Source organism: Carettochelys insculpta, chromosome 20 (assembly GCF_033958435.1).
Source record: "Carettochelys insculpta isolate YL-2023 chromosome 20, ASM3395843v1, whole genome shotgun sequence".
Lineage (NCBI taxonomy): Eukaryota > Metazoa > Chordata > Testudines > Carettochelyidae > Carettochelys > Carettochelys insculpta.
This window is the reverse complement of record NC_134156.1, coordinates 2,149,691-2,173,004: the sequence shown is the minus strand read 5'-3', so window position 1 is coordinate 2,173,004 and position 23,314 is coordinate 2,149,691. Positions and strand designations below refer to the sequence as shown.

The 23,314-nt window shown below is 46.3% G+C and overlaps 2 protein-coding genes across 3 annotated transcripts in view; both read left to right on the top strand.

The window, feature by feature from the left end:
• The first annotated feature begins 1,663 nt into the window (after positions 1 to 1,663).
• Positions 1,664 to 5,352, top strand: MFSD6L (major facilitator superfamily domain containing 6 like). Its single transcript, XM_075014825.1, has 2 exons — positions 1,664 to 1,799; positions 2,603 to 5,352. Exon 2 carries the CDS (start codon positions 2,633 to 2,635, stop codon positions 4,577 to 4,579), a length of 1,947 nt encoding a protein of 648 aa, XP_074870926.1. The 5' UTR covers positions 1,664 to 1,799; positions 2,603 to 2,632; the 3' UTR covers positions 4,580 to 5,352.
• An 11,893-nt stretch (positions 5,353 to 17,245) lies between these two features.
• The window catches only part of LOC142023657 (bMERB domain-containing protein 1-like), a 28,523-nt gene continuing 22,454 nt past the window's right edge, over positions 17,246 to 23,314 (top strand). For both annotated transcript variants that reach the window (XM_075014827.1, XM_075014826.1), the window contains exon 1: positions 17,246 to 17,532. In XM_075014827.1, the coding sequence (XP_074870928.1) occupies positions 17,454 to 17,532 (79 nt within the window). In that variant the 5' untranslated portion in view covers positions 17,246 to 17,453. The remainder of the gene's footprint in view (positions 17,533 to 23,314) is intronic.

Below are 23,314 nucleotides of genomic sequence, written 5' to 3'. Positions count from 1 at the left end.
CTCCCCCACTGTTCTGGGACTGCCCCAGCTCCAAGCCCCACCACACCCCAGCAAGGCCACAGGCTGAAGCTGTCCCCCACCCGGATTTGTGCAGGATGCTTTGCTCTTTCCCTTCCCGTTGGGAAAGGGAAAGTGCACAGTCTGCTGCGGCATTCTCTGCCCTCTGGCTTGCGATTGCAGAGGGTATATGAGCTGTGCACTTTGTTCTCACTCCCTGACAAAGACGGGAAGAGGAGAAGCCAGCTTCCCTGGTATACTTCTGCCCCCCCCACTCCCCACAACAGCCCTCTCCCTGGAGTCCCCCGTATCCCCAGCCCTCTGCCCTGATCCCCCTGGCCTGACTGTGGCACACAGACACCCAGCCCCTTGCCTTAAGTGCCCCACATCCCCAGCCCTCTGCCCTGAGCCCACCCCCACCCTGATTCCTTCATCCCCCTATCCACCACTCCCCTACCCCAAGGTCTCCCACATTCCCAAGCCCCTATCCTGACTCCTGCACCCTTCCCCCACAGCCATCTGCTTTGAGCCCCTACTCACCCCAACCTTGACTCCTGTACCCAATCACACACTTAGCCCCACCAGAGCAGGAAAGTGCAGGAGGTAAAAGTGTAGAGGGGGCACAGTGCAGGGGCTAGGTGCAGGAGGTAGAAGTGAAGGGGGCACAGTGCAGGGGTTAGGGGCATAGGGGGAGGGGCATGGGGCACAAATGAAGTGGGCATAGTGCAGAGGTTGGGGCACAAGAGGGAGGTGTAGGCACTGGGGCAAAGAGGGCACAGTGCAGAGGTTATGGATACAGAAGAGTGGTGCAAGGCTGCCCATGGGGGACCAGGGGCAATGAGGAGCACCAAACTGGAAATTTGCCCAGGGTGACTTTTCCCTAAGGTTGTTGCTGGTGACTCATGTTCCTGGTATCCAGCGGCAAGAGTCTTGGAGTCTCTCTTGTGCACACATCTGTATAACTCTTTGGTTAATGGAATTATTTCTGATTCACTGTGGTGTAAGTGTGACCAACTTCAAATCTTGGATCTCTGTCACACACACTCTGCCTTCTCTTCTCAGCATCATAAAAATATTGTGCAAATTGCTTACTCATGTGCATTCTTCTCACTTACTAGTACAGAGGCTTTGTGCCACGAATTTATCATTTTGAATTGGGAACTGCCCCTGTTAAACAAATAGTAAATACTAATGTAATCTGCTGGTCTCTGAAATCCAAGTTTTCCTTGTCCTACGGTATCATTCTGCTCTGCTAGCTGCTGTATGTGGACAATTTAAAACATTTCCAGATTAATCTAATCCCTAGAAGAGCTACATAAATATGTTGTTGGATCCCTCTTTTGGGAAAATTCAAGACTGTGTACAGTGAGGATTATCATAGCTATTACTTTGGCTATTACTAGGGTGTACCAAATTTAAGGTTCATTTTGGTTAATTTCCTAGTCATAGGATTTTAAGATTAGTCAGTTACACAATTTTAGATATAAACATCTGAAATTTCGTGGTGTGTAGCCATGGGGTCTGATGCAAAAGGTAATTGTGGAGGTCCAATGCTATTGTGTGTGTGCATGTGTTAGGTCATGAGATTGACGCTTTTGCATTGCCTTTAGAGCTGGCTTCTGAAGCCACAGAGATTTCTGCTGCTGTGGTAGGTACCGGCTGCTGAGTCTGATATACCACCAATAGCCATGCATGGGAAAAGGAAATTCTGTCCCTCTCCAGCTCTGCTGTGACTAGCAGTTGGAGCCTGGTAGGAGTCTGCAGCTGAGGCACCCGCCTTTCCTGTGTCTCCCCTCCAAAAGGTAAATTTCATGGAGAAGATTTGATGAGATGATCCATTACTCATTTTTACAGTTGTAGATTTGGAAGGGTCCTAGCCAGTGGGCAAGATAGTCAGGGATAGTCTTATGCACTGGGTGTCCCTAGCCTCTAACTGCCAGAAGTGGGGAGAAGATGAAGGGATGAATCATTCAGTGATTGTTCTGTTCTGTTCATTCCCTCTGAAGCACCTGGCATTGACCAGTGTTGGAAGATAGGATACTGGGTTACACAGACCATTGGTCTAGCCAAGTATGACTATTCTTATGTTCAGCCTTTTCATTTGGACTACTATCCCTAACATTTGTAACTCAAAGCCTTTATACTAGGATTTGAGGACTTCACTAACTCAGCCAGAGATTAGAGGTCTTTTACACTGGGGAGAGGTGTGTGGTGCAGGGGAAGCAGAGGCTTGAGGTTCTATAGTCTTCAATGTGCAAGAGGTTCGATTAGAACTAGATGATCGCAATGGTCTCTTTGGATCTTAAATTGCATGAGTTTAATGAAATGAGGAGTCCTGTGGCACCTTAAAGACAACAGATTTATTTGGAATAAGCTTTCTTGGGCAAAAACTCACTTTGTCAGATGCAACAATTCTGGTAAATCTAATCTTTGTATGAACTAACTTAATTTTTAAATATTTCAGTTTAAATACTCCAGAGCTTGGCATTTGAACTGCCAGGCTATAAGTAATAAAATATTTGACTTTAAGAAAAGTTTGTTTCTCTTCTAACGTATTATTTATGAAATACTCAAAAGAGTTTGTTTTTGTCTTATTCATTTTCAGGTCCCATTTGGTCAGCATGCAACTGAAGCCATGAGTACAAATAAACAGTGGGATGTTAACAAAGCGCTGGCTGTTGCCAGCCTCTTCCATTTTCTTTACAGCGCAGGAAACTCTTGTGTAATTCCATTTTTAACTCTTTACTTCCGGCAACTGGGATTGACTGCCCCTTTAGTAGGTATTATTATAGGAATTAAACATTTAATATCATCTCTCTGGGCTCCACTATGCTCCTACTTTGCAAAGAGCCATAGTAAAAGGAAAGTTCTCATAATGGGATCATTGCTGTGTTCGGTGGGAACAGGTTTGCTGCTTACACTTGTCCCACCCTTGAGCAAAGACATTGTGTACAAATATTGTAATATAAGCCAGCAGTCAAGCAGCTTAGTGAAAGCAGTAGAGGTGCCTGATGTGACTCTGAACAACCCCAGTGCTGTGAATCCCAGTACTGTTACCAGTAAAGGAATGGTGTCTGCAGAAACACTAAGAACAGCCACAAATGTTTTGGTGACTAGTGGAAAGCCACCACTAACAAGTACAGCTTTCCAAGACTTGTTTACAGATGTATGGGGGAAAAATGGTGAAGGAATTGATGAAATGGGGACATCTGCAGATCATTACAATAATAGGCCTTCTGATGAGATAACTTCTTTCAATGTAATTAACCAGATGATACAAGAACTTGAGACACTCACTTCACATGAAACACCAATCCCTAGGCTTGAGAAGGAAACCAAACCTCCAGAGGTTGGGCTGAATAGTAATCCTGAGAAAAACCTTTCTGTTGGTGGAAGTACTGAGTTTTCTTTATTTCAAACAAACCCTCGCCCTGTTGATGGAACTTCTCATGTTTTTGAAAATCTGTCAAGTCACTTGGAGAAAGTTCAGGATGTCAACTTTGAGCTTCTACAAGATTTTAACTTTCTTGACCATGAACACCAGATTTTTCTCATGGTGCTAGGAGCTGTTATGTTTTGGGAACTGTTGGCTGCACCTCTTGAATGGATGGTTGATGACAGCCTTTATGAATATCTTGACTTTGTTGATGCAACTGACAGATATGGGAAGCTTTGGATTTGGAGTTATTTGGGTGCATCTGCAGGAGCTTGCGGGATCACCATATTTGTGGATCAGTTGAACTGCTTCCTCAGTGCTAAAATCTCTCGCCTGACTGTGCACTTCTATGGCTATGCTCTGCTGATCACTCTCACATTGCTCATCAGTGTCTTTCTTCCTATTCATGTTTCCAAGAAAATAGAACATGTGAACAAAACGGTCAAAGCTCTGAACCTCATTGGAAGTGATGGCCGAACAATTCTGTCTGCTGTCACCATCTTCCTTACAGGCGTCATTGGATCTACTGTGCAGAATTTTCTCTTCTGGCAAATGCAGGACCAAGGCAGCAATGAATTATACATGGGTCTATCAGTGGCTATTGGACTGATTGCTGAAATTCTGCTTTATGCCTTTAAAAACAAGTTACTAAGAGCTCTCTCAAGTAGTGGTACTGTTGCACTGAGTTTAAGCTGCCTTTCAGCACAGCTTCTGTACTACTCGTTCCTATGGAATGCGTGGTCAGTTCTGCCTATTCAGATTTTGTGTGGCTTCAGTAATGGTGCCTTATGGTGGGCAGTTAATACGTTAGTTGACGACGTAGCCAGTCCTGGGACAGAGAGATCTCTGCAAATTGTCCTCCAGGGACTCTCATGTGGTTGTGGAGCTAGCCTGGGAAGCTTTGCAGGGGGATTTGTCATGAGCAACTTTGGGTTGGCAGTTCTGTACAGGGCATGCTCTATAAGTTTGGCACTCTGGTTAATCTTGTTCTTGATTGTTCAATCTAAGCTGCCTCGACAGAAAAAAATTAATTATTCTCGTCTCCTGGCTGCAGATCCTAGTGATGTCAGTGACTCTGATGAGGAGAAGGAAAGGGACTGGCTGGTAAAAGCTATGAAAGATGAGAACTTCAATAGGAATTGGTAACACGTCACATTCGATCAGCCAATCTGCAGTAGAACAAATTCAAACTACAAAGGTGAACTTATTAGACAGGAAGGAAAGAAAAACCAAGGAATGACAAATAATTCCTAAGTGATGGAATATATTTGCTTGGAAAGCCGTGTATAAAGACCCTATTTTATCAACCGTTTATATTGTTAATATTAATTTAGAGTAAATATTTGTAGCCTTTTTAACTTAATCATTGTTTCCTAAAATCCATGCGGAATGCCTTTTGAGATGTGTATTTGATAAAATGAAAACAGTTTAGTTTTTAAGCAAAAGGCAGAATTTGGATGCACATCTCTCGGAGCTGTAGCTGCTGAAGTTCAGAGCTGTACCTTAGCACAGTCTAATCATTTTTAAAAATTGCTTACATTGCATTACATTACAAAGTCTGTAAGGTACTGTCCTTCCAAGGCTCCATCTTCAACAAACAAGGACTGTTAATGAAAGAAGCATCCTTTTTGCTTTAATTTGACCTCTAAAATCAATCTTGTAGGCTAGCATAGCTTGGTGGCTCAGAGCTGTGAAAAAATATATCTGGGGACGTATTGTCCCTACATAGACAAAAGATCCCCTTTTGTTGGCAGGGGAAGCATTTGCACTAGTTGGCTCTGCTTGCATAATCTCTATAGTATACACACAACCATTGACTGTATATCTTTATATTGAAAAAGCAGTCAAGTAGCACTTTAAAGACTAGCAAAATAGTTTATTAGGTGAGCTTTCGTGGGACAAATCCACTTCTTCAGACCATAGCCAGACCAGAACAGACTCAATATTTAAAGGCACAGAGAACCAAAAACAGTAAGCAAGGAGGACAAATCAGAAAAAGATAATCAAGGTGAGCAAATCAGAGAGTGGAGGGGTGGGGGGGGAAGGTCAAGAATTGGATTGAGCCAAGTATGCAGACGAGCCCCTATAGTGACTCAGAAAGTTCCCATCACGATTTAAACCATGTGTTTAAATGGTTTAAATCGTGATGGGAACTTTCTGAGTCACTATAGGGGCTCGTCTGCATACTTGGCTCAATCCAATTCTTGACCTTCCCCACCACCCCTCCACTCTCTGATTTGCTCACCTTGATTATCTTTTTCTGATTTGTCCTCCTTGCTTACTGTTTTTGGTTCTCTGTGCCTTAAATATTGAGTCTGTTCTGGTCTGGCTATGGTCTGAAGAAGTGGGTCTGTCCCACAAAAGCTCACCTAATAAACTATTTTGCTAGTCTTTAAAGTGCTACTTGACTGATTTTTGTTTTGATAGTGTATAGACTAGCACGGCTTCCTCTCTGTTACTATCTTTATGTTGGTGTAATCTAGTTGGTAGGCCACCAGATGGTTTCCTAAGCCTTGGCTTCCTCTGCCACTGGCTTGCTGGATGACCTTTTTAAGTCATCTTTGAAAGGCTGGGAAGTAATATCTGCACAGAAAGATGGAGCAACTCACCCAAGGTCACACTAATGTTTGTGGCGAAGCTGGGAACTGAACCTAAATCTGAGGTTACTACTTAACCACAGATTATCTCCATATTAAGGCTATAAATGCATGTAGTATCATATTTTTATCTTTCAAGAGATAGATGCTACCTGCTTTATTTTGCACGAGTTAAACATAGCACTTTTTACACCCCCTTGGGGTAAGTTTGCACAACCTGTGTTTTAAAATGTTACTTGGTAATTGTATTTGAACAGAAATGTATCTGAAGTTCTAAAAGGCAGGCAAATGAGTAACTTTAAAGAGCCCTCTAGAGTTGTCCAAATGTAATCTCAAAAGCTTGCAAATTCCAGCATAGCTCTCTTCATAGGTGCCCACAAAATAAAAATTATTTGGCTGAGCTTCCCAAAAGATCCATATTAGACCTGATAAAAAAAGTCATGAGTCTTACTGCTGTACAGGCTTAGGTTACACAGTGCCAGCTGAGTATTTCTCATCTTCCAAAAGTTTACAATCTTTTTCTTGCATAAGGGTGACGTTTAATACTTAGTGGGTTTTTAGATGCCGTTTACCAGTTCAGACTCAAAGGTTTGTCAAGCCACAAGAGTGGTTGCACCAAGCAAATTAAATATTTTCACACATTTAACGTGCAATAGAAACAGGAATCATGAAGGAGCTGTAAATAAAAATAACAAATATGCTGGACTCAATGAATATTTGACCTAACACCTTAATTCAGTAGGAAGTGATTGAGAAGTGACCAGCAAGGAAAGTGGGTATTCTCAAATGGTATTTGATTGCTAGTTATACATCATTAACAACTGATCTGCGTGTCAGGTAATTTCAGCCCAACAAGCTGCCTTCAACTTGCTGGCACAGGCCCATTTTGCCTTGCAGTATACTCTACTAAAATTACTTTATATAGACTTTGTCCTAGTGCCAAGAATGGCTACAACTTACCATTTTTTCCCTGTTTGATTGACAAGATAATGTTACTATCTCATAGGAATTCAAACTAAACAAGCTGGGAACAATTTTTAGTGTCAACAGAATTTGCATCTGTCAGATTATGTAATACCTCATCAGCAAGTGGTGATCAGTAATACTTAGCACTAATTACTTTTTAACTCAAGCTAAAATAAGTATCTGATGCTAGATATGTAAAATAAAGAAGTTGCAAGTACAGTATTTAAAGGGACAGCATCTTAGATAGTTTGATATATGGTGGTGTCTAGATAAGTAGAGAGAACTGAAATTTGTCCCAAAAGTTAGTGAAAACAAGCTGTTGTAAAACCTAAGACTAATAGAAATTTACATTTTAAAAATCCACTTTAAACAGGTGTTTTGAATTAGAAAGAATCCCCTCCAGTGGTTGAAACTATAGATTTTTATAGTGTAAAACATCAAAGTGAACCTGACTTAGGACTCCTCTATAACAGATTTTGCACTGAGTCAGCTATGTCTGTTTCCACTTAAATCTTAACAATACTACAGTATTGTGAAGACACTTTCTTAGCCCTTTCTTTGCTTCAGACTGTTTCTGCTGCCTCTGTAGCACTGCCAGGCCCAGCAATGAAAAGTGGGGGGCTGCGTATAGAATAATAGGCAATTCTCTTGTCCTTCGGAGGCTCCGCTGGCTCATTCTACACAGAATTCCTAGGTCCTGCTAGCCAGCAGAGCCAGGAACAACATTTAATTGTGCTTGATTTTCACTAATTCTTTTAGTTGTGTTTTTCAGCTGTAGTTCTGTTTGTTTTGCTTGGCTTCAGTCATATCCCTTGCATTCTTTTAGCAACTATAAACCTTGTCAAGACTTTTAAGGCTATTAGGACATATAAAAAAGCCAATCAGCTAAACTGCCATTGTGTAGAGCAGTGAAAATTGATTATTGGCTACGCAGTGTGGATTTAGGAATACAAACACAACAACAAAATGATAAAAGATTTAGAAAACCTGACCTATGGGGAAAGATTAAAAACCTGTATTGGGAGCTCTGGGCATTACTGTAATACAAATACTATTTTTGTGCCAGAAGTCGTGATGCATATAAATTAGGTAAAGAAATGCCTAAAATGCTAGTAGTTTGTGACCCAAAAATAGAGGCTGGATTGACAAACCTATATAAATTAAACCTTAATATCATCACCTGTACTATTTAGAAATTTTTCTGCTGTGGCTGTGGATTTCTAGTACAAGTTTGCTTTCTCCACTTATCCTAACTTTCCTCTAGCGCTGATTGCTGTAGTATCTCAGACTAGTCCCTTCTGTTTGGGCCAGCAGTCTGATGGGGGGATAATGTTAAATGGGTAGTCTTATGATCCAGCCAGGCAGGAAATAGAACTTTGTAATCTGTCATTTGATGGGACATAGGATGAATTCAAAAATATCTGTAATTCCCTCTGAGCAAATTCTGTTGCTGATGGTTGCATATTTATTTTGCACATTATTTGCATAATTAAATTGGCTTCAGAGTTCCATACTGTTGATTTCTGTGAAGTTAAGCAATAGAAAGCTTCTGAATTATCACAGGATAGGTTAGGTTCACCAGACTGAACAGAGCTAGTAAATCCTGCATGTAGAAACCTAAATTTGGTAGGTAGCCATCACAGTCTTCCATTGTCCAGTGATATGTCTGAATGTGGTGGTAGGCAGAAGTTTAACAATGTGGTGATTTATTGACAATACATGACCCTTGCTTCATCCTGGAAGCATTTTTGAGGGCTTTGATTCTTGTCTTTTGTTGGGTGAACCTTAAAGCTATAAAACTTTTTTTTACTATCTACTCCAATAATTGCCTTTAAAAGAGATCAAAATCACTGTATCTGACAATGTTTTTCCCACATGCAGTTTAATCGTATTGGGATTTGTCAACATATCTTCAATACCACAGAGACTCTTAGTGCTTTCTTGAGTTGGGCAAGGCAGTTTGAATATTAAAACTTTTAAAATTTATATATGAATGTATCCTTTCTATTGCATATCAGTGTATATGCACCTTTTGGCTTTTTATAGAAGTAACCATGTACAGAGAAGTAGTTGGGCTTTTAAGACATTCAGTTACACTGGAAGCAAATCTGTTTTTATGCAGCATGGTGCAGAAATCATTTTAGAACAGAGTCCATTAGAGAATTTTAGCCTTGAACAGTAGGACTTCAGGAAGCAGCGTACATAGTCAGACGTGCCAGTTTATACTTGAGAATTGATTTGCACAGGGCGTGCTGACTAGAACATATAATGTGCTGGCCTGCTGCTACTTGACTTCCAACCTCACCATGTGGAACGTCCAACACATTTGAATGTAACTTTCTTTCATTTGAAATTTTCTGCATTCCATTTTGCTGAGTGATTTTGATGATGACAGTATGTACTGTGGAGCAAACTGACCTTCATGCTTTCACTGTCCAACTCAGTCATGTGACTCTAACTATTGCTAAATTAAATCTTGTATTTTTCATAAAGCATAACGTAATTCTAAAACATTCTCATTGTGGCTAACTGCGATTTACCTGAAGATGAGAATATCCCTGTAAATATTCAGTTCTTCCTTGGATGAAACAGTTTACACTGTTTTTTTTTCTCTGCAATGCAGAACAATTAAAACAAATCTGAGGTGACTTTCATTGAGAGCACACAAATGGGTTTTATGGCAGATACTCTTCATCTAATGAGTTGAGTCACAAATCAGATACTGAGATTCTTTTCATTTTACACGTGTAATTGAGGTACAATGAAAAGCTGCTTGATTTTAAAAACAAATTGAAATATAAATAAACCAACAGGTGTTTGTGCTTTCACAGCAAGCAGTCATTTCGTGCCTCTGCAGAGATTGTTTGCCTCATTAACAACAAATAGACTAAAAGTTGAAAAGTACATTCCAACTACTAAAATCTTTTAGTGCATAAACTGGGAAGCTTGAAAGACTCCTGCAGCTGAAGAGCTCATAAAAATCCTCAGGCTATATGTTTTTAAAAAACCCACAGTCTCATTAAGTGTATTCCTGAATGACCCAAATTACTGCATTACTAGAGTGCAGTTCTTAGTACTGTATTTGCAAATCTTTGATTATTAAGAGGGGAGAGGTATTAATGGCACCTGATATGAATAATTACAGGTCAGCCATGTTGGGTTCTGCTGCTGTCTTTCAGTTTGAAATTAACATTTTCAGAATCTTGTGCCTTTCGTTTGCAATCTGTATATTGTTGCTGCCCACATTTGTTTGCACTGAGTTTACAAGCTGAATAAATGCCTATAATTAATCAAAAATGCTCTCTTTAAAATCCTTAGCTGACTCAAGACTGAACTTTTTCTCTTTGTTCTTAGTTGTGGGTGACTTGGTTTTCCTGGTTTACTATCGTAACTTGTGTCCTGTGAACCTGTAACTACCTCCTGAGGGTTATCATTACAGCCCTAGGGTTGTGTGTTCTATGTGGATGCAGTTCACTCATGGTATTTTGGATTCATCCACAGTAATGTTTAAAATAAATAAAAGCTCCATTGTTCTAGCTGAGCTGTGCCAGTGTTGGGCACCCTCTATGCTAATGAACTCTGCAGCCTCTGGGTAGGAGTATCAAAAGCATCTACATTACTTTAACAGTGGAAGTCAACAAGGCTAGTGCACCTAAGTCACATAAGATTTTCAAAATTCCCAGCCCGACGGTGCTCATCTTCAAAATCTCACTGCAGCTGTGGCAACTGTGGTCAGTGTTTTCAAATGTAGGCACCTAACAAGGAAGTGTCGAGCCCCTGTAGTTCCTATTGACGTGAATGGGCGTACAGCACCTGTGAGAATGTAAATATTTATCTGTGTCTATTTAGGTGCATAACTGTTAGGCACTTGGCTTTGAAACTATTGGTCCTAACTTGTACCACTGCATTTGGATCACTGAACTTATTCCTGTCATGGACTTTGTACCTGTAGGACACATCATTTCACCCTCTTGTGCCCCAGCAGTATCTGCAGTTCTTCTGCAGAATTGCTTCAGAGGAGAGATCACAAAGCCTTGCTTTTCCCTTGACCCACTCACACGCTGTGGTCATGCGTGTCTTTTTCTGTCTCTCTCAAAAGAATGGAGATTGCTTTCCTCAAGTGCTCCCTTCCAGGGATTTCCCTCAGTGGAACAATCCATTACAGTTCCATTTCCATTCAGCTAAACAAAAGTGTTTCTTGGAATAGGAAGCCTAATACCAAATGACTGAAGTACACCTTTAATGCAGGTTTTCCGGTCTACATCTGTTCATTTGTTCATTCACACTTTTCAGTGGCACTCTCCTCACTACTGTCTGAGACCCCGCAAATACTAATGGATTTAGCTTCAAAAATTCTTGACAGCTCGGTCAGTATTCTCTGTGTTTTACAGAAAGAAAATGAGACATACAGAGGTGAAACAACCAAAGGCCATTCAAGGAGTGGAATGGCTAACTAGGCCTGCAGTTAAACCCATGTCTTGCGAGATCCAGTCTGGTGCCAGATGATCTTGCCATCTCTCATAACTTAGAGAACATTTATAAAATGTTGACATCTTTCTGCATGTCTCCTGTATGAAGTGTCATGCATCTCTGGGAAGAAATGGTTCCCTGAACACCACCAGCTTGACACACCCCATACACACTTGTGTTGGAGGCGCATTGTTGACACCACCACTTGATTCCCAAAGCCTCTCTTGTTGAACTTGGCTGGGACACAAAAGCAGAATTCCCTTGTCTCCTGGTATCAATAGTAAAGTGCCTGCTTTTTAAATACATCTTTGTGGGCTTAGTCTTACATTTTCCCCACTTGTCCAAGCAGAATATTGGGTCTTTTCTAAAGGCTGTTAGCATAAGAAAAAATGCTTTTCCAGAAGACATTATGCAGGATACAATGAACAGCTCCAGTCTACTGCTTCGGGAGCTTTCTGCCAACAGCCTGGTCATCCTCATTCCACAAGGAAGAAAGGATGTGTCAGCAGAGGGGGTTTTCCTGATATTTGCCCCTACGTGGATGGGCCAAATGTCAGGAAGGCCTCTCCCATCAGAACTGTCAGCAGGAGATACCCAAATTGTGCAACACATTTGCGTATCTTTTGCTGACAACTCTTGGCAATTTAGACCTAGCTTTGGTGAGGGGAGGTAGTATCATGGAACACAGAGCTCAGCCTCAACGTTCAGTGTGTAGCGCGGGGGCAGGCAAAATAGGGTCTGTGGGCTGGATCCAGCCTGCTAAGCCACCAGATCTGGCCCACAGCACAGTGGGAGCCTCAGCCAGGTTCCCTGCCTGCCCTGCCACTGCTTGAGGCCAGAGCAGCCAGCTGCACTGCCCATGTGCTGTGAGCCTGCGGGGAGAGGCTTTGTGTACTGCTCCCACACCCAGTTCAGTTTCTCGGCTCCCAGTGACCAGTTTCCACACAATGTAACCCTCCCTCCCCTGGGCTCGCAGCATTCAGAGCAGCGCTTAGCCCCTGCCATTTGCTCTGCCCAGCCTGCAGGGGCATGGAAGACAGGGAGTCTGGCTGAGAAACCTGCTGGGTAGGGCTGCTGGCTGGATGCTGCTCAGGTAAGTGCCTCCTGGCCAGAGCCTGCCTTCTAGAAATCCAGCCCCTCCCTTCTGCCCCACTACCCACTCCCAGATGCTTACCCCTTCCTGCATGCCTGTCCCAGGTCACACACCCCTCCATACCTGGACCTTACCCTGCACCCCTACCCGCTCCCACATCCTGCACTACTTCTGCTCTTCTTTAAGTCAGAATCCTTTTCTGCACCCATACTTTGTCCTGGACCCCACTGCCAGATTCCACACCCCACTCTTACCCAAAGCTCCCTTTTGCACCCAACTGCCATTCCAAACCACACATTTTCTCCATTAATGTTATGGAAGAGTGCAACCCTTCACATTTTAACACGTGATTGGAGTTCTCCCCCATCAAAACTTATTACCCACCCCAGGTACAGAGAATCTGAATGAGGCAAGTGAACTGCAACTCCCATGAGGCATCATCGTTGGACTATGGAATAAAAATATTTGGGGTTTGAGCCAAAATCCATCTTTCTGCTTCTCAGACATTGTTTTCCAAAAATAAAACTAAAAAATATTCCAGAAAGTTAGTGCTTGAAAAAATGTTGGATTTGTAGAATGTTCCATTTTCTATGGGAAAAACAGTTCTGGAACTTTTTTCACAGGCGGTTATAGGTCAGCCTGAGTTTTACTTTTGACCCCTCATTGACTTTCTCCATGAGCACCCTTCCTAATGAGTAGGACCTGGACCTGTACTTCTTTCAGGATTGCGTTCCATGATTGATCTCACTTGCATATTGTCCAGGGCACACTCCGGAGATTGATCTCCTGGGGTTTGATTTAATGTATCTAGTAAGGACCCACTAAGTCAACTACTGATGGTACCTAGTTGACCCGTCTTCCACTGGGTTGCAAGGAGTCAGAGAAGTCACCAGGAGAGTTTCTCCCATTGGCCCCCCGCAGTGTGTATGCTGCAGAAATTTGACCTAAGGTACATAGATTCTTCTTGTAGCTGGAGTTGCATGTCTTAGGTCAGCTTTCTCCACTAATGTAGACTTGGGCTACGTTACAGCCGATTGACACCCAGTGCAGTGTCTTCTGGGTTTTGGGTTCTGTTGTAGCCTTTCTTTCTGCAGTATAAAAATGCAACCACATCAAAACAAAGTATTTATGCATAGGAGTGTAGGAAAGAGAGGGTTAAACCAAGAGGCCTATGCATGCATTTTCTTACCTAACTGGAACCATTTCTCTCCGGTTTCAGTCGGCCCACTTATCACAGGGCCCCTGCAGCTGCTGCCATGGTTTCAGTGTGATCCTCCATCAGCGTCTTATCCCCTTTAGTTCCAACACTCTCCTTTGATCCATATCAAAATTCCTTAGTCTGTCCGAGGACCCCTGAACCTGGTCAAACTGGTTTATGCATAATTCTAGGGCACTGGGAGGCTGCCTTTCAGCAGTGAATTTGTCTGCAATTGAGAGAGAATCATATCTTCAATCTTCTATTATAAGCTGTCACTTTAGGAGCAGGGAGGTTTCCCGATCGTCAGGGCATCTGTAGCAAAGTGTGTGAGCAAATCAGTCCTGGATGCTCCCTCTCTGCCTCACAAAGTAGCTGGTTTTTTCTCTCTGTTTTGGGGTTCTGTCTGTTGACTGGAGTGTGTAAAATTCAGCACGTTACCTTGCAGACTTGCACCATGTGTTTTTTCTCTCGCTTCTTGGTGACTATGCTGGAGAGGTGTAAAGCAACCCACAAATGAGTGAACTCTTCGCCCACATGCACCAGACAGCACAAGTATAGAGGCAGAAACACATTTATAAAACATAATTCAGACAGCTGCTGTGTTCATCACATCAGCTCTATCCAGGATCATTATCTTTGTCCATGACAAGAGGCGGAGGACTGAAGTCCTCCGGGACCCACACTGAAGTTTCTTAGCCCACGTGTGGTAGATTGAAGCAACAGGGCACCCAGCTAGAGAGGCTGAGGTCCAAGCTGTGGGGCAGTTGCTACTTTGCGTAACACTCCTTTACATTTCCAGGAGTCCATTGTCATCAGGAGGCAGCTGCCATTTTGTTGGCAGTTCAGATGCACGTGCCATGAAATCCGGGTGGAGGCGCTTTGAGGAGCGAACTGGAGAGCAGACAAATGGTAAAGTGGCCGCGTAGATGGCTGTGAAGGGCATCCAGCTGAACTCAAAAGACGACTCTGATGCGAGTTGCCTGCAGCCAATGGCACAAAAAGATGTGTTTTTCTAACTGTGCTGGGAAAGGTGCCTTCTGCAGCCCCTAAGGCCCACCACGTCCCACAGACCCAGCCACAGAGGGGCTAAAGGACTTGAAGGAGGTTCACAAAGGTGGCGTGTGCCCTGGGATCAGGGGGCTCTGCTTCCACGGTGAAGTGGAGTACAGCAGGCTGAGAGAGGGCGGCAGGGTGGAGCGGAGCAGACTGCTGGGTTGCTTCATGTCCCACCGGGGCGGTGAGTGTGGGGGCTGAATTCTGCTGCCACCTCATGCCAGGCCCTTCCCCCAGTACTCCTCAGGGCTGCCTTGAGCACTGTCCACAGGACGGTTCAGGCAGTTGCTGCAGGGCTCACCCTGAAGTGTGGGGGCTGGGGCAGGTGCCCTGAGCCATCCTCTGAATGGGACTGCTCTGGGTGCAGGCTTTGGGAGGAGTTCATGAGCTGGAAGCAGGCTGTACGCTGGAGCAGAGGCTTGTGGGACAGGAAAGGGGCGGGCTCTGAGGAATGCTGGGGCTGAAAGGAGGGGTTGGGGGAGAGGGTGCAACTTCTGGAGGAAGTGGAGTCCACAAGGGGCATGGGGGTGCCACACTTACCTGGGGGCATACCCCTCTAGCAGTGGGAGGGGAGGGTCTCCAGGTGCTGCTGCCCAGCGTTCTCGCCCTGCTTTCCTGTACTATGCCCTGCCTGCCACCACAGCCTCTGAAACGCCGGGGGGTGGCAGCAGTGCAGTGGGGTTAGAACAGCTGTCCGACACTTGCTTACCTCGGCTGCTAGCATGAGCATCCCTGCAGCCAGGGGAGGGAGGGTATGGGGGAGAGGCTGTGATCACTGCAGCACATGGCGACAAGTGAGCAGGCACAGCTGAGGGGGGGCATGCAAGGGGTCAGGAAGTGCAGGCAGGCTATGGCAGGCACATGGCTTGATGGAGACCAGCCCAGGCACCAGCAATATGCCTGGGACCAGGCCCCCATGGGCCCATAACTTGGCACTTATAGACGGGCTCAGGGGAGGCTCAGTAAATGGGAGGAGGCTTCCCTGCTGTAGAGGCACGGCAGGGTGGGCAGGACAGGACTGTCAGCAGGCTCAGCACCTAAACGGAGATCCCCTTTGGCCTGGGGCCAGAGACTCAAAGGGGAAATCTGCGGGGAGATGCTGGGAACTTTGCAAGTATAAAAATCTTGTCTGGGGTCAGCAAGTTAAATACAATTCTGCAGGGCGGCAGCCAATCTTTGTTAGCCTGAGTTTTGTGCTATTCAAGGGAGGTCACAGGCCATGCAATAGAGGGACGGCTTATAAGCTACAGCTAGGAGCAGTCAGATTTTCTGGGTACAGAAGCCAGCACACCTGGGGTATTCGGTACACAGGGTCTTTTGGGGAGGATGCATGATGGGCACTGGGCACTGGATAGATATGCAGGAATTTCACACAGAAATGGCTGGGACTGTGGTGATTGTATAGTGCCTGTGCAAAGAGGTTGGTCTGTGGCTGAGGTGCCCATTTGTTATGCAGATAGCTGTACTTTCAGGAGCAGTTGGGAGGAGATGCACCAGCGATGCCTCCATGCCATGGAATGATGGGTGGGACAAATGAACATGTCTGTGACTGGAAAGTTACTAGTAACTAATGATTTTGTGGTGGGATTTCTCTGGTGTCCTTTTGCCCTTACAAAAATCCCTGTTTGTATGTCAGTCTGAGTCTCCACACAGTCCTGCCTTGCCTGTCTGCATGTCAGCACTAGGCTAAGAGCCAAGCACCTTTACTATTGCATCATGGGTGCAGCCGGTTGAGAATCTGAGGACGAAATGTTTCTTGTTGCTGGATAACTTTTGGTGGGAATGAACCAGTTTTGAGAAAAGTTCCAGGAGGGAATTTCTGCTTCGAGAGGTGGACCGATGGCTTGAGTGACTGCCCCACGGTCAGTGTGCTCTTACCCAAGGAGGAGAGAACTCTGGCACTGGGAGCAGACTGGCTCCTGCTTCAGCTCAGGCTCGGTCAGCTGTATCACGAGGAGGGCGTTAGATGTGTACGAGCACAGGCTGGCCCAGCGGCTAGGAACCAGCGTGGGTACAGACAGACCCGACTTCAGTTTCTTGCTCTTCCACAGGCTCCATGTGTGACCTTGGGAAAACCAGGTGTGGAGAGATTGTCAGTCACTTAAGCCCCAAAATCCCATTGACTGTCAATGGGGGCGGGTGCACAAGTGCCATTTGTGCCTGGGAAAAAGCTCCTCTTTTTCTCCCTGTGCATCAGTTCCCCGCCTGCGGAGAATGGGATAGTAGCACTGCCCAGCTTCACGGGGCTGCTGTAGGAACAGGTACCTCCGTGCTCGTGAGGAGGGGTCCTACCAGGCTACCCGTGGTCAAGGAAGCGCTTGTCCGTATAGCCACCAGAGGGCGCCCCTCTGTCCAATTATGAACATTCAGCCCCCGGCTGCTGCTGCGTGTTTCCCATCGGTGCAGCTTCGGGGAAGCGTCTCAGCCGCTCGTCACCAGGCAGGTGTCCGGCTGCTCTTCGTCTCCGGCCTGATCTCTCCCGCTCCGCTGTTTCACGCGCTTCTTTCCAAGGGATGGGCTCTGGCGTCCCGCTGGAACCGGCGCCTTAGACGTGCATCCGCCCGAGGGATTCTGGACTCAGGAGAACTTGCTTGTAGAAAGTGGGACCCTAGGCAGGTTTACCAGGGTCGGAGCGGGGCGAGGATGGAGGAGGAGAGCAGGGCGCCTACCCGGTACGGAGCGCTGGAGTCAACCAAGTGGATTGCTGCAGACCCGAGCAAAGGTGAGAGTTTTGCCCGCGTGTGGAGCAGCTGGGCACCCCGAGCTCCCTGTGCCGTGAGAGCGCAGCCGCCTCTCCGGGCCACCGGGCCAAACGCAGAACGCTGCTGAATAGCGCGCTCTGCGCCGGACCGGACCGGACCGGACCGGACCGGCTCCCTTCTCTACGCCCACCCACTTTGTGATGAGGATGGGCTCCCTAGCAAGGGGGACAGGCACGTTCCGTGCCTCTAGGCTGCTTCTGGAGGCTTTTCTCCCCACCTTGCGAGTTTCACAAGGGTAGGTCAGGGACATTCCCACCCTGCCCTCCAGGGCTGTGGGCTTGTAGGTGGCAGCAGGAGGGGGGGGTCGCAGTGCCTGCATAGCTCATTGACAGAGTGGAAACAATAGGAAATTTCAAAGCCGTCCTTTTCTGCTCAGCAGCAGGGACGTGATAGTGGCAGGCACTGGAGGAAGCAGGTGATCAGGCTCATTGAGTAGGAAAACCTGGCCGGGAACCAAGAATTCTCTGTTCATTCACAAATTCAACTCGCACCAGCTGTTCCAGAGAGGAGTTGGTCCTGTGAGAGCATAGAGGTGGCAAAACTCCAGCATCTGTGGGGACCGGGAGGAGGGTAGGGTTGGAAGAAGTGACATCCTGGCTTGTCTCTCTGGGATAACCCATTATTCCCCAGAGTTGTGGCTAGTTGCCTTTGAAAAATGACCCCCTCCTGGCTCCGGTAGCCCATTGTTAATTTGATTCTTGAGAACATCCTGATGAATAATGAAGATGTGGGTAAGATGCAGGAATTTACACATTCACCATGCTGCTAAATATTATTAGTGTCTGCTTTACAATTCCCCCAGCGAGCATCGCAGGGCTGGCGGATCCAGCAACAGCTGTGCTGGGGACATTGATGCTTATCCATTTATCCAGATTATTTATGCTGAGTAGATGGTGTCTATTTATTCAAGTATGCAGCAGTGTAACCAATTCCACCACAGAAATCTACCGCCAGGAGCTGCAGCTTGGCTTCAGACACATGAGAGCAGCTCCTAGCAGCGTAACTGCAGGGAGTATGGACTAGTGGTTAGAGCAGCGAACTAGGGAGGGGAGGTGCTCTCTTCAAGATACAGCTGCTTATTTGCTCTGTGTTCTCAGGCACTTCATTGCCTCACTCTGTACCTGCTTCTCCACCTATGTAATGCGGAAGATCACAGGTCTGTAGGGTTGGAGGGGACCTCGAGAGGTCACTATGTCTGGCCCCTTGCACTGAGGGCCACACCAAGTCATGCTCACCCGAACAGTTGTTTTTCCATCCTGTTCTTTAAAATCCTCCAAGGCAGACAATTCCACAATGTCCCTTGCAAGCCTGTTCTGGATCTTAATTACCCTTCCGGTTAGAAAGCTTTTCCTAACATCCAACCTAATCTGTATGCTGCAGATTAAGCCGGTTGCTTTGTGTTCTTTGTCTCATCCTTGGTTATTAACTGAATAAAGTGGGGGAGCATGGAAAAAATCCGCAGCTGCTTGCAGGTGCTCTGTGGGCAGCGGAGACTGGATGATGCATCCTCACTACAGATTAGCTATTCAGCTCCAATTCAATGGCGTGAAATTGGAAAAAGGGCAGGTGCATCCACCACCACAAGAAATCTGCACTGCTGATAACACTGAGCACTTTCTACCTGAGAAGTGCACAGCACTTTGCTAATGCCCATTGGTGCTCCATGATCCATCTGTAAGCGTCACCGGGAGCCAGTACGGCTGCCCTGATATATTACAGTAACTTCATTTTCTGCTCTCTGGGCAGGCAAACCTCTCACAGAGAGTGGGGGAGCAAAGTGTCCGAGCCAGGCTCTGCCCTGGCTGACCAGAAAGCAGAATTTGTCATGGCCTGTTGAAGCTTTTTAAACTATATGTAGTCAGGACTTCCTCTCATTCACGAGCTCCTGGCACTGCTCCCACTGCTAGTACATTGTCAGAAAGATGGATTATTGAACATGCAACACCTTTGTCACTGCGTATCGCAGATAGCGAGCAAAAGTGATTCCTGACTGATAACTAAAGAAAGCTTTGAAATGGAAAGTTAAGAACTGGGACTGGAAAGAAAACTCAACCTGTCAGATGAAAATGGACCGGCAGTTTCTGCCATGGTAAGAGATTCAAGATCTGTTGCACAGCTTAAGTCACGTGAGGTGGTACTGCCTAGCGAGTAGAACGACACTTGCAAGTCAAGGTTGTTGGGTTCTGTCCTAGCTCTGTCACCAAATAGCACTGAAGATGTGAGCACAGAAATGCACATCTCAGAAGGAGGCGTTGTACGGATCAATGAACGTTTACGAAGGGCTTATGAGGTCCTTGGATGAAAGGCATCAGTTTATAGGCTCTTCTATTCAGTCTGTGCAGTGTCTAGCACAAGGGTGCTCACATCAGTGTAGCCGGTGTGTGCCCTGGAGGGGTTCCTCCCCCTCCAGGTCAGTGGGTGGCCACTCTACCCCCCTGCCACAGGTACCACAAACCCCCAAGTCACTAGTTCCTTGAGTCCCACCTTGCATCAGGTGGGTGAGAGGCAGCAGTTCATCCGCCCAGCCCTACTTCAGGCAGCCACAGGGGGAAATTCACTCAAGTCTTGGCTTAGCCCCAGGTCAGGGCAGCGCCTACATGTCCTCAATGCACCCAGGCCCTAGTGCAGGGTGGGGCAACAAACCCCCAGTCTTGAAAGGCCCAGGTGCAAAGCGGGGCAGTAAAACAAACAGTTCACAGTTGAGCCCAGGCCCTAGCTCAGGGCAGGGCAACAAACAATCAGACACAGGTTGTCTCCTCACTCAGGAGAGCCCTAGCCCAGGGCCAGGCACCCAAGCCAGTTCATCATAGAAAGGGTACAGATGCTTCACCTGTGCTGGCGGAGGGGGACGGAGGCCCACCCTCTCCACCACATCCCAGCCCAGGTCGCAGCAGCACCGTCAGCTCCAAGGGTCAGCAGAGAATCCACAGCACAGCACGCTGACCCGAGGCCCTTTAACAGCCTCCTACCCATGGCACATACTGGGCGTCCCATCGGTCTCAGGGGGTTTCAAGTAGCCCACACCAGGCCTGGGCAGCCTGTAGGTTCCACTGCCCCAGGCTGGCTCAGGGTGCGGGCCAAGGCCAGTTCTCCAGTCAGTCCACAGGGTCAAGCAAGGTCTACTAGGGTTCACGGGGTGCCAGTGGCCCAATCCAGGCCTCAGCCTCCCAGGCTAGGAGCACAGAACCATCATCTGGCTCCCCTAGAGGCTTAGCCTCAAACGAGCCCTCAGGCTGGGCTTTTATAGCCCTGGCCCCACCTCCTGACTTCTGGTCAGGTGACTGGGAGGGGCCAGGCTCAGTACAAAATGGCTCCCAGAAGAGCTCCTCCTCTTCCAGGTTAGGGTCAGGCCATTCTGTTCTGCTGCACTCTGCTAGTTGCGTCTGTAACTCTGATCAGTCCCAAGGGAAGGCTAACATGGTGCTGGTGCCCTTTTGTCCCAGGCACCTGTTCATGAGCTGAAGGTGAATTATAACGCTACAGCTGATATATTAGGACTTTGGGAAAACTTGGAAGACCCAAGAGGCTAAACATCTATATAGCTGTCCAGAACCGAGCATGTCTGTTTAAAGATCCAAAATGATATCAGATTAAACTATACAGGATTTCTTTGAATGAGGATTAACAAACTGCTTTTCATAAAAGCAAAATAGAAAAGAAGGGCAACCAGGAGGTAGACCCCCTGAGATCAGGCAATCTACACTGCGATAAAAGCCCCAGGGGACTGAATCTCAGAGTCCAGGTCAGCTGACTCAAGCTAAAAATTGCAAACTAGATGTTTGGGCTCTGAGTCTGCCCCCTTCATAGGGCTTCAGAGACCAGATTTCCACCTGGGCCAGGTCTATACTGCAATTTTTAACCCAGCAGCCCAAGCCTTCATCAGCGGGCCCAAGCCAGACACCGCTGTACCCGGGATCTTTTACTGCGGTGTACGCCTACCCAGTGTTGCAGCAACAAACCTATTGCTGTAGAGTTCACATGTATGGGGATGTGGGACAAAACCCGTTGTTCTGAAGCTCTGCCAAGTCAATCCTTTACCTTGCCAGCAGTCCTTTATCTAGGTCTAGTGACAGGTGCCTTGGCCTGTCTCAGCACCAGAGGTCAATGTCACCGATTCTCTCTCACAGAGCCAGGACACTGCAAAACACTGTAGGCCTGCTCCTCCTCTCTCCCCATGACCCTGGTTGTATTTTCGCTTGTGTCTGTGCTCCCCCAGGCTTCTGGAGTGAATCAGATGAGGGGGGGTCCTTGAATTACAGCACGTAAATATGGTGAAATAAAACTTGTCAAATGGGGCTGGCTCTGGCAAGATGGTTGGGTTATTTCTTTTCCTCTTTGCAACAAACTAAACAGCTGGGGAAGGAGAACAAGCTAGCATTAACGGACCTCTGTCCCCTGGCTGTGACCTTATGACCAGCACCAGAATTTAGTTGACAAATGTCACATAATGAAAGTTACTAACCTGGAATGTTACTAGGGTAGATCTCTGCCAGCTCTCTTAGTTACTCCTGAAGGAATTCTGCACCAAAATTGAAAATTCTGCACACATTTTAAAATTCTGTAAAATCCTTCTTGTTTTGTCATCATAACACAATACAATCACACCAACTTCAGCTGAGTAATTTATATCAAAAAAGCAACGTCTGTAACAATACACCCAACAAAAAAAATTGGGAAGTGTTTTTTGACCAGGCACTGTAATGCAGAGCTTTGAGGAATAATTTGTTTAAACTGAAGTACAGAAATGTCTCAGAAGCAGTACCCAGGCTTGGGGGAGTGAGGGAAATGGAGGCCTGGCACTCGAGGGAAGTAATTGCTGGGGAGCACCTTGGGAGTGATCTGGGGGGAGTTGGTGGGAGAAGTAGGGAACAGGTTATGTAGTGGGGAAGGATTGTTAGGAAGCAGGGAGTCTCCACTATGTAAATCCTGGCTGACCCCCAGCCCAGGAGTCTGCAAGCTGTGGCTCCAGAGGCATATGTGGCTCTTTGAGGACTTCTTTGTGGCTCCTGCCATTGTAACTGCAAAGTAAAAAAAGAAAAACCCTCCTAATTATTTTTGATATTTCAGTCACCATCTAAAAGCCCAGCGACGAACAACTCATATCTAAATAGCAAACTACAGGTGATCTCGAAATGCTGGATAACCCCCTCTTTAATATGAGCAGTGCATTGTGGGATACGTATGTCTGCTGTTCATCAAACGGGCGACAAGACGTACGATTTGGCAGTATTTATTAAGGACCGTCTCGTCTTCATGTGCATTGCGGCTCTTGAATTATTGATTTTTTTTTTTTTACTGAATTGTTAAAAAATGGCTTTTCTTGCCCTTTTGGACACCCTGCCCTAGCCCCTCCCTTTTGGGCAGGTACACCTGGCCCTGACCCCCTCTACACCTAACCAGGTGCATACCTCCATTTCCTTAGGTGCAGCAAAACTTGTCCTGTGCTCTACTTGACAGCTGAGTCTCCTCATTCATGGCTGCCAAGGGGCTTGTGATCTCTCTAGCTGGCCCTGTGGTGCTCAGCCCCCAAGTGGAAACATGACAAACCTTCCGGCTTGGAGCCAGAATAGTTGGCAACAAACTTGAAGCCAACAGGCCTGATCCTGGACGTGTCTACACAGGGATTTATTGTGAACTAAGCAGCCATCTGATAAATTCTCCTTTAGTCCACTTTGGAAGCGTAGTAAAGGCACTGTGTGCTGAGCTCGTGTGGATTCCTGGGCTGTGCACATACTGCTTGCT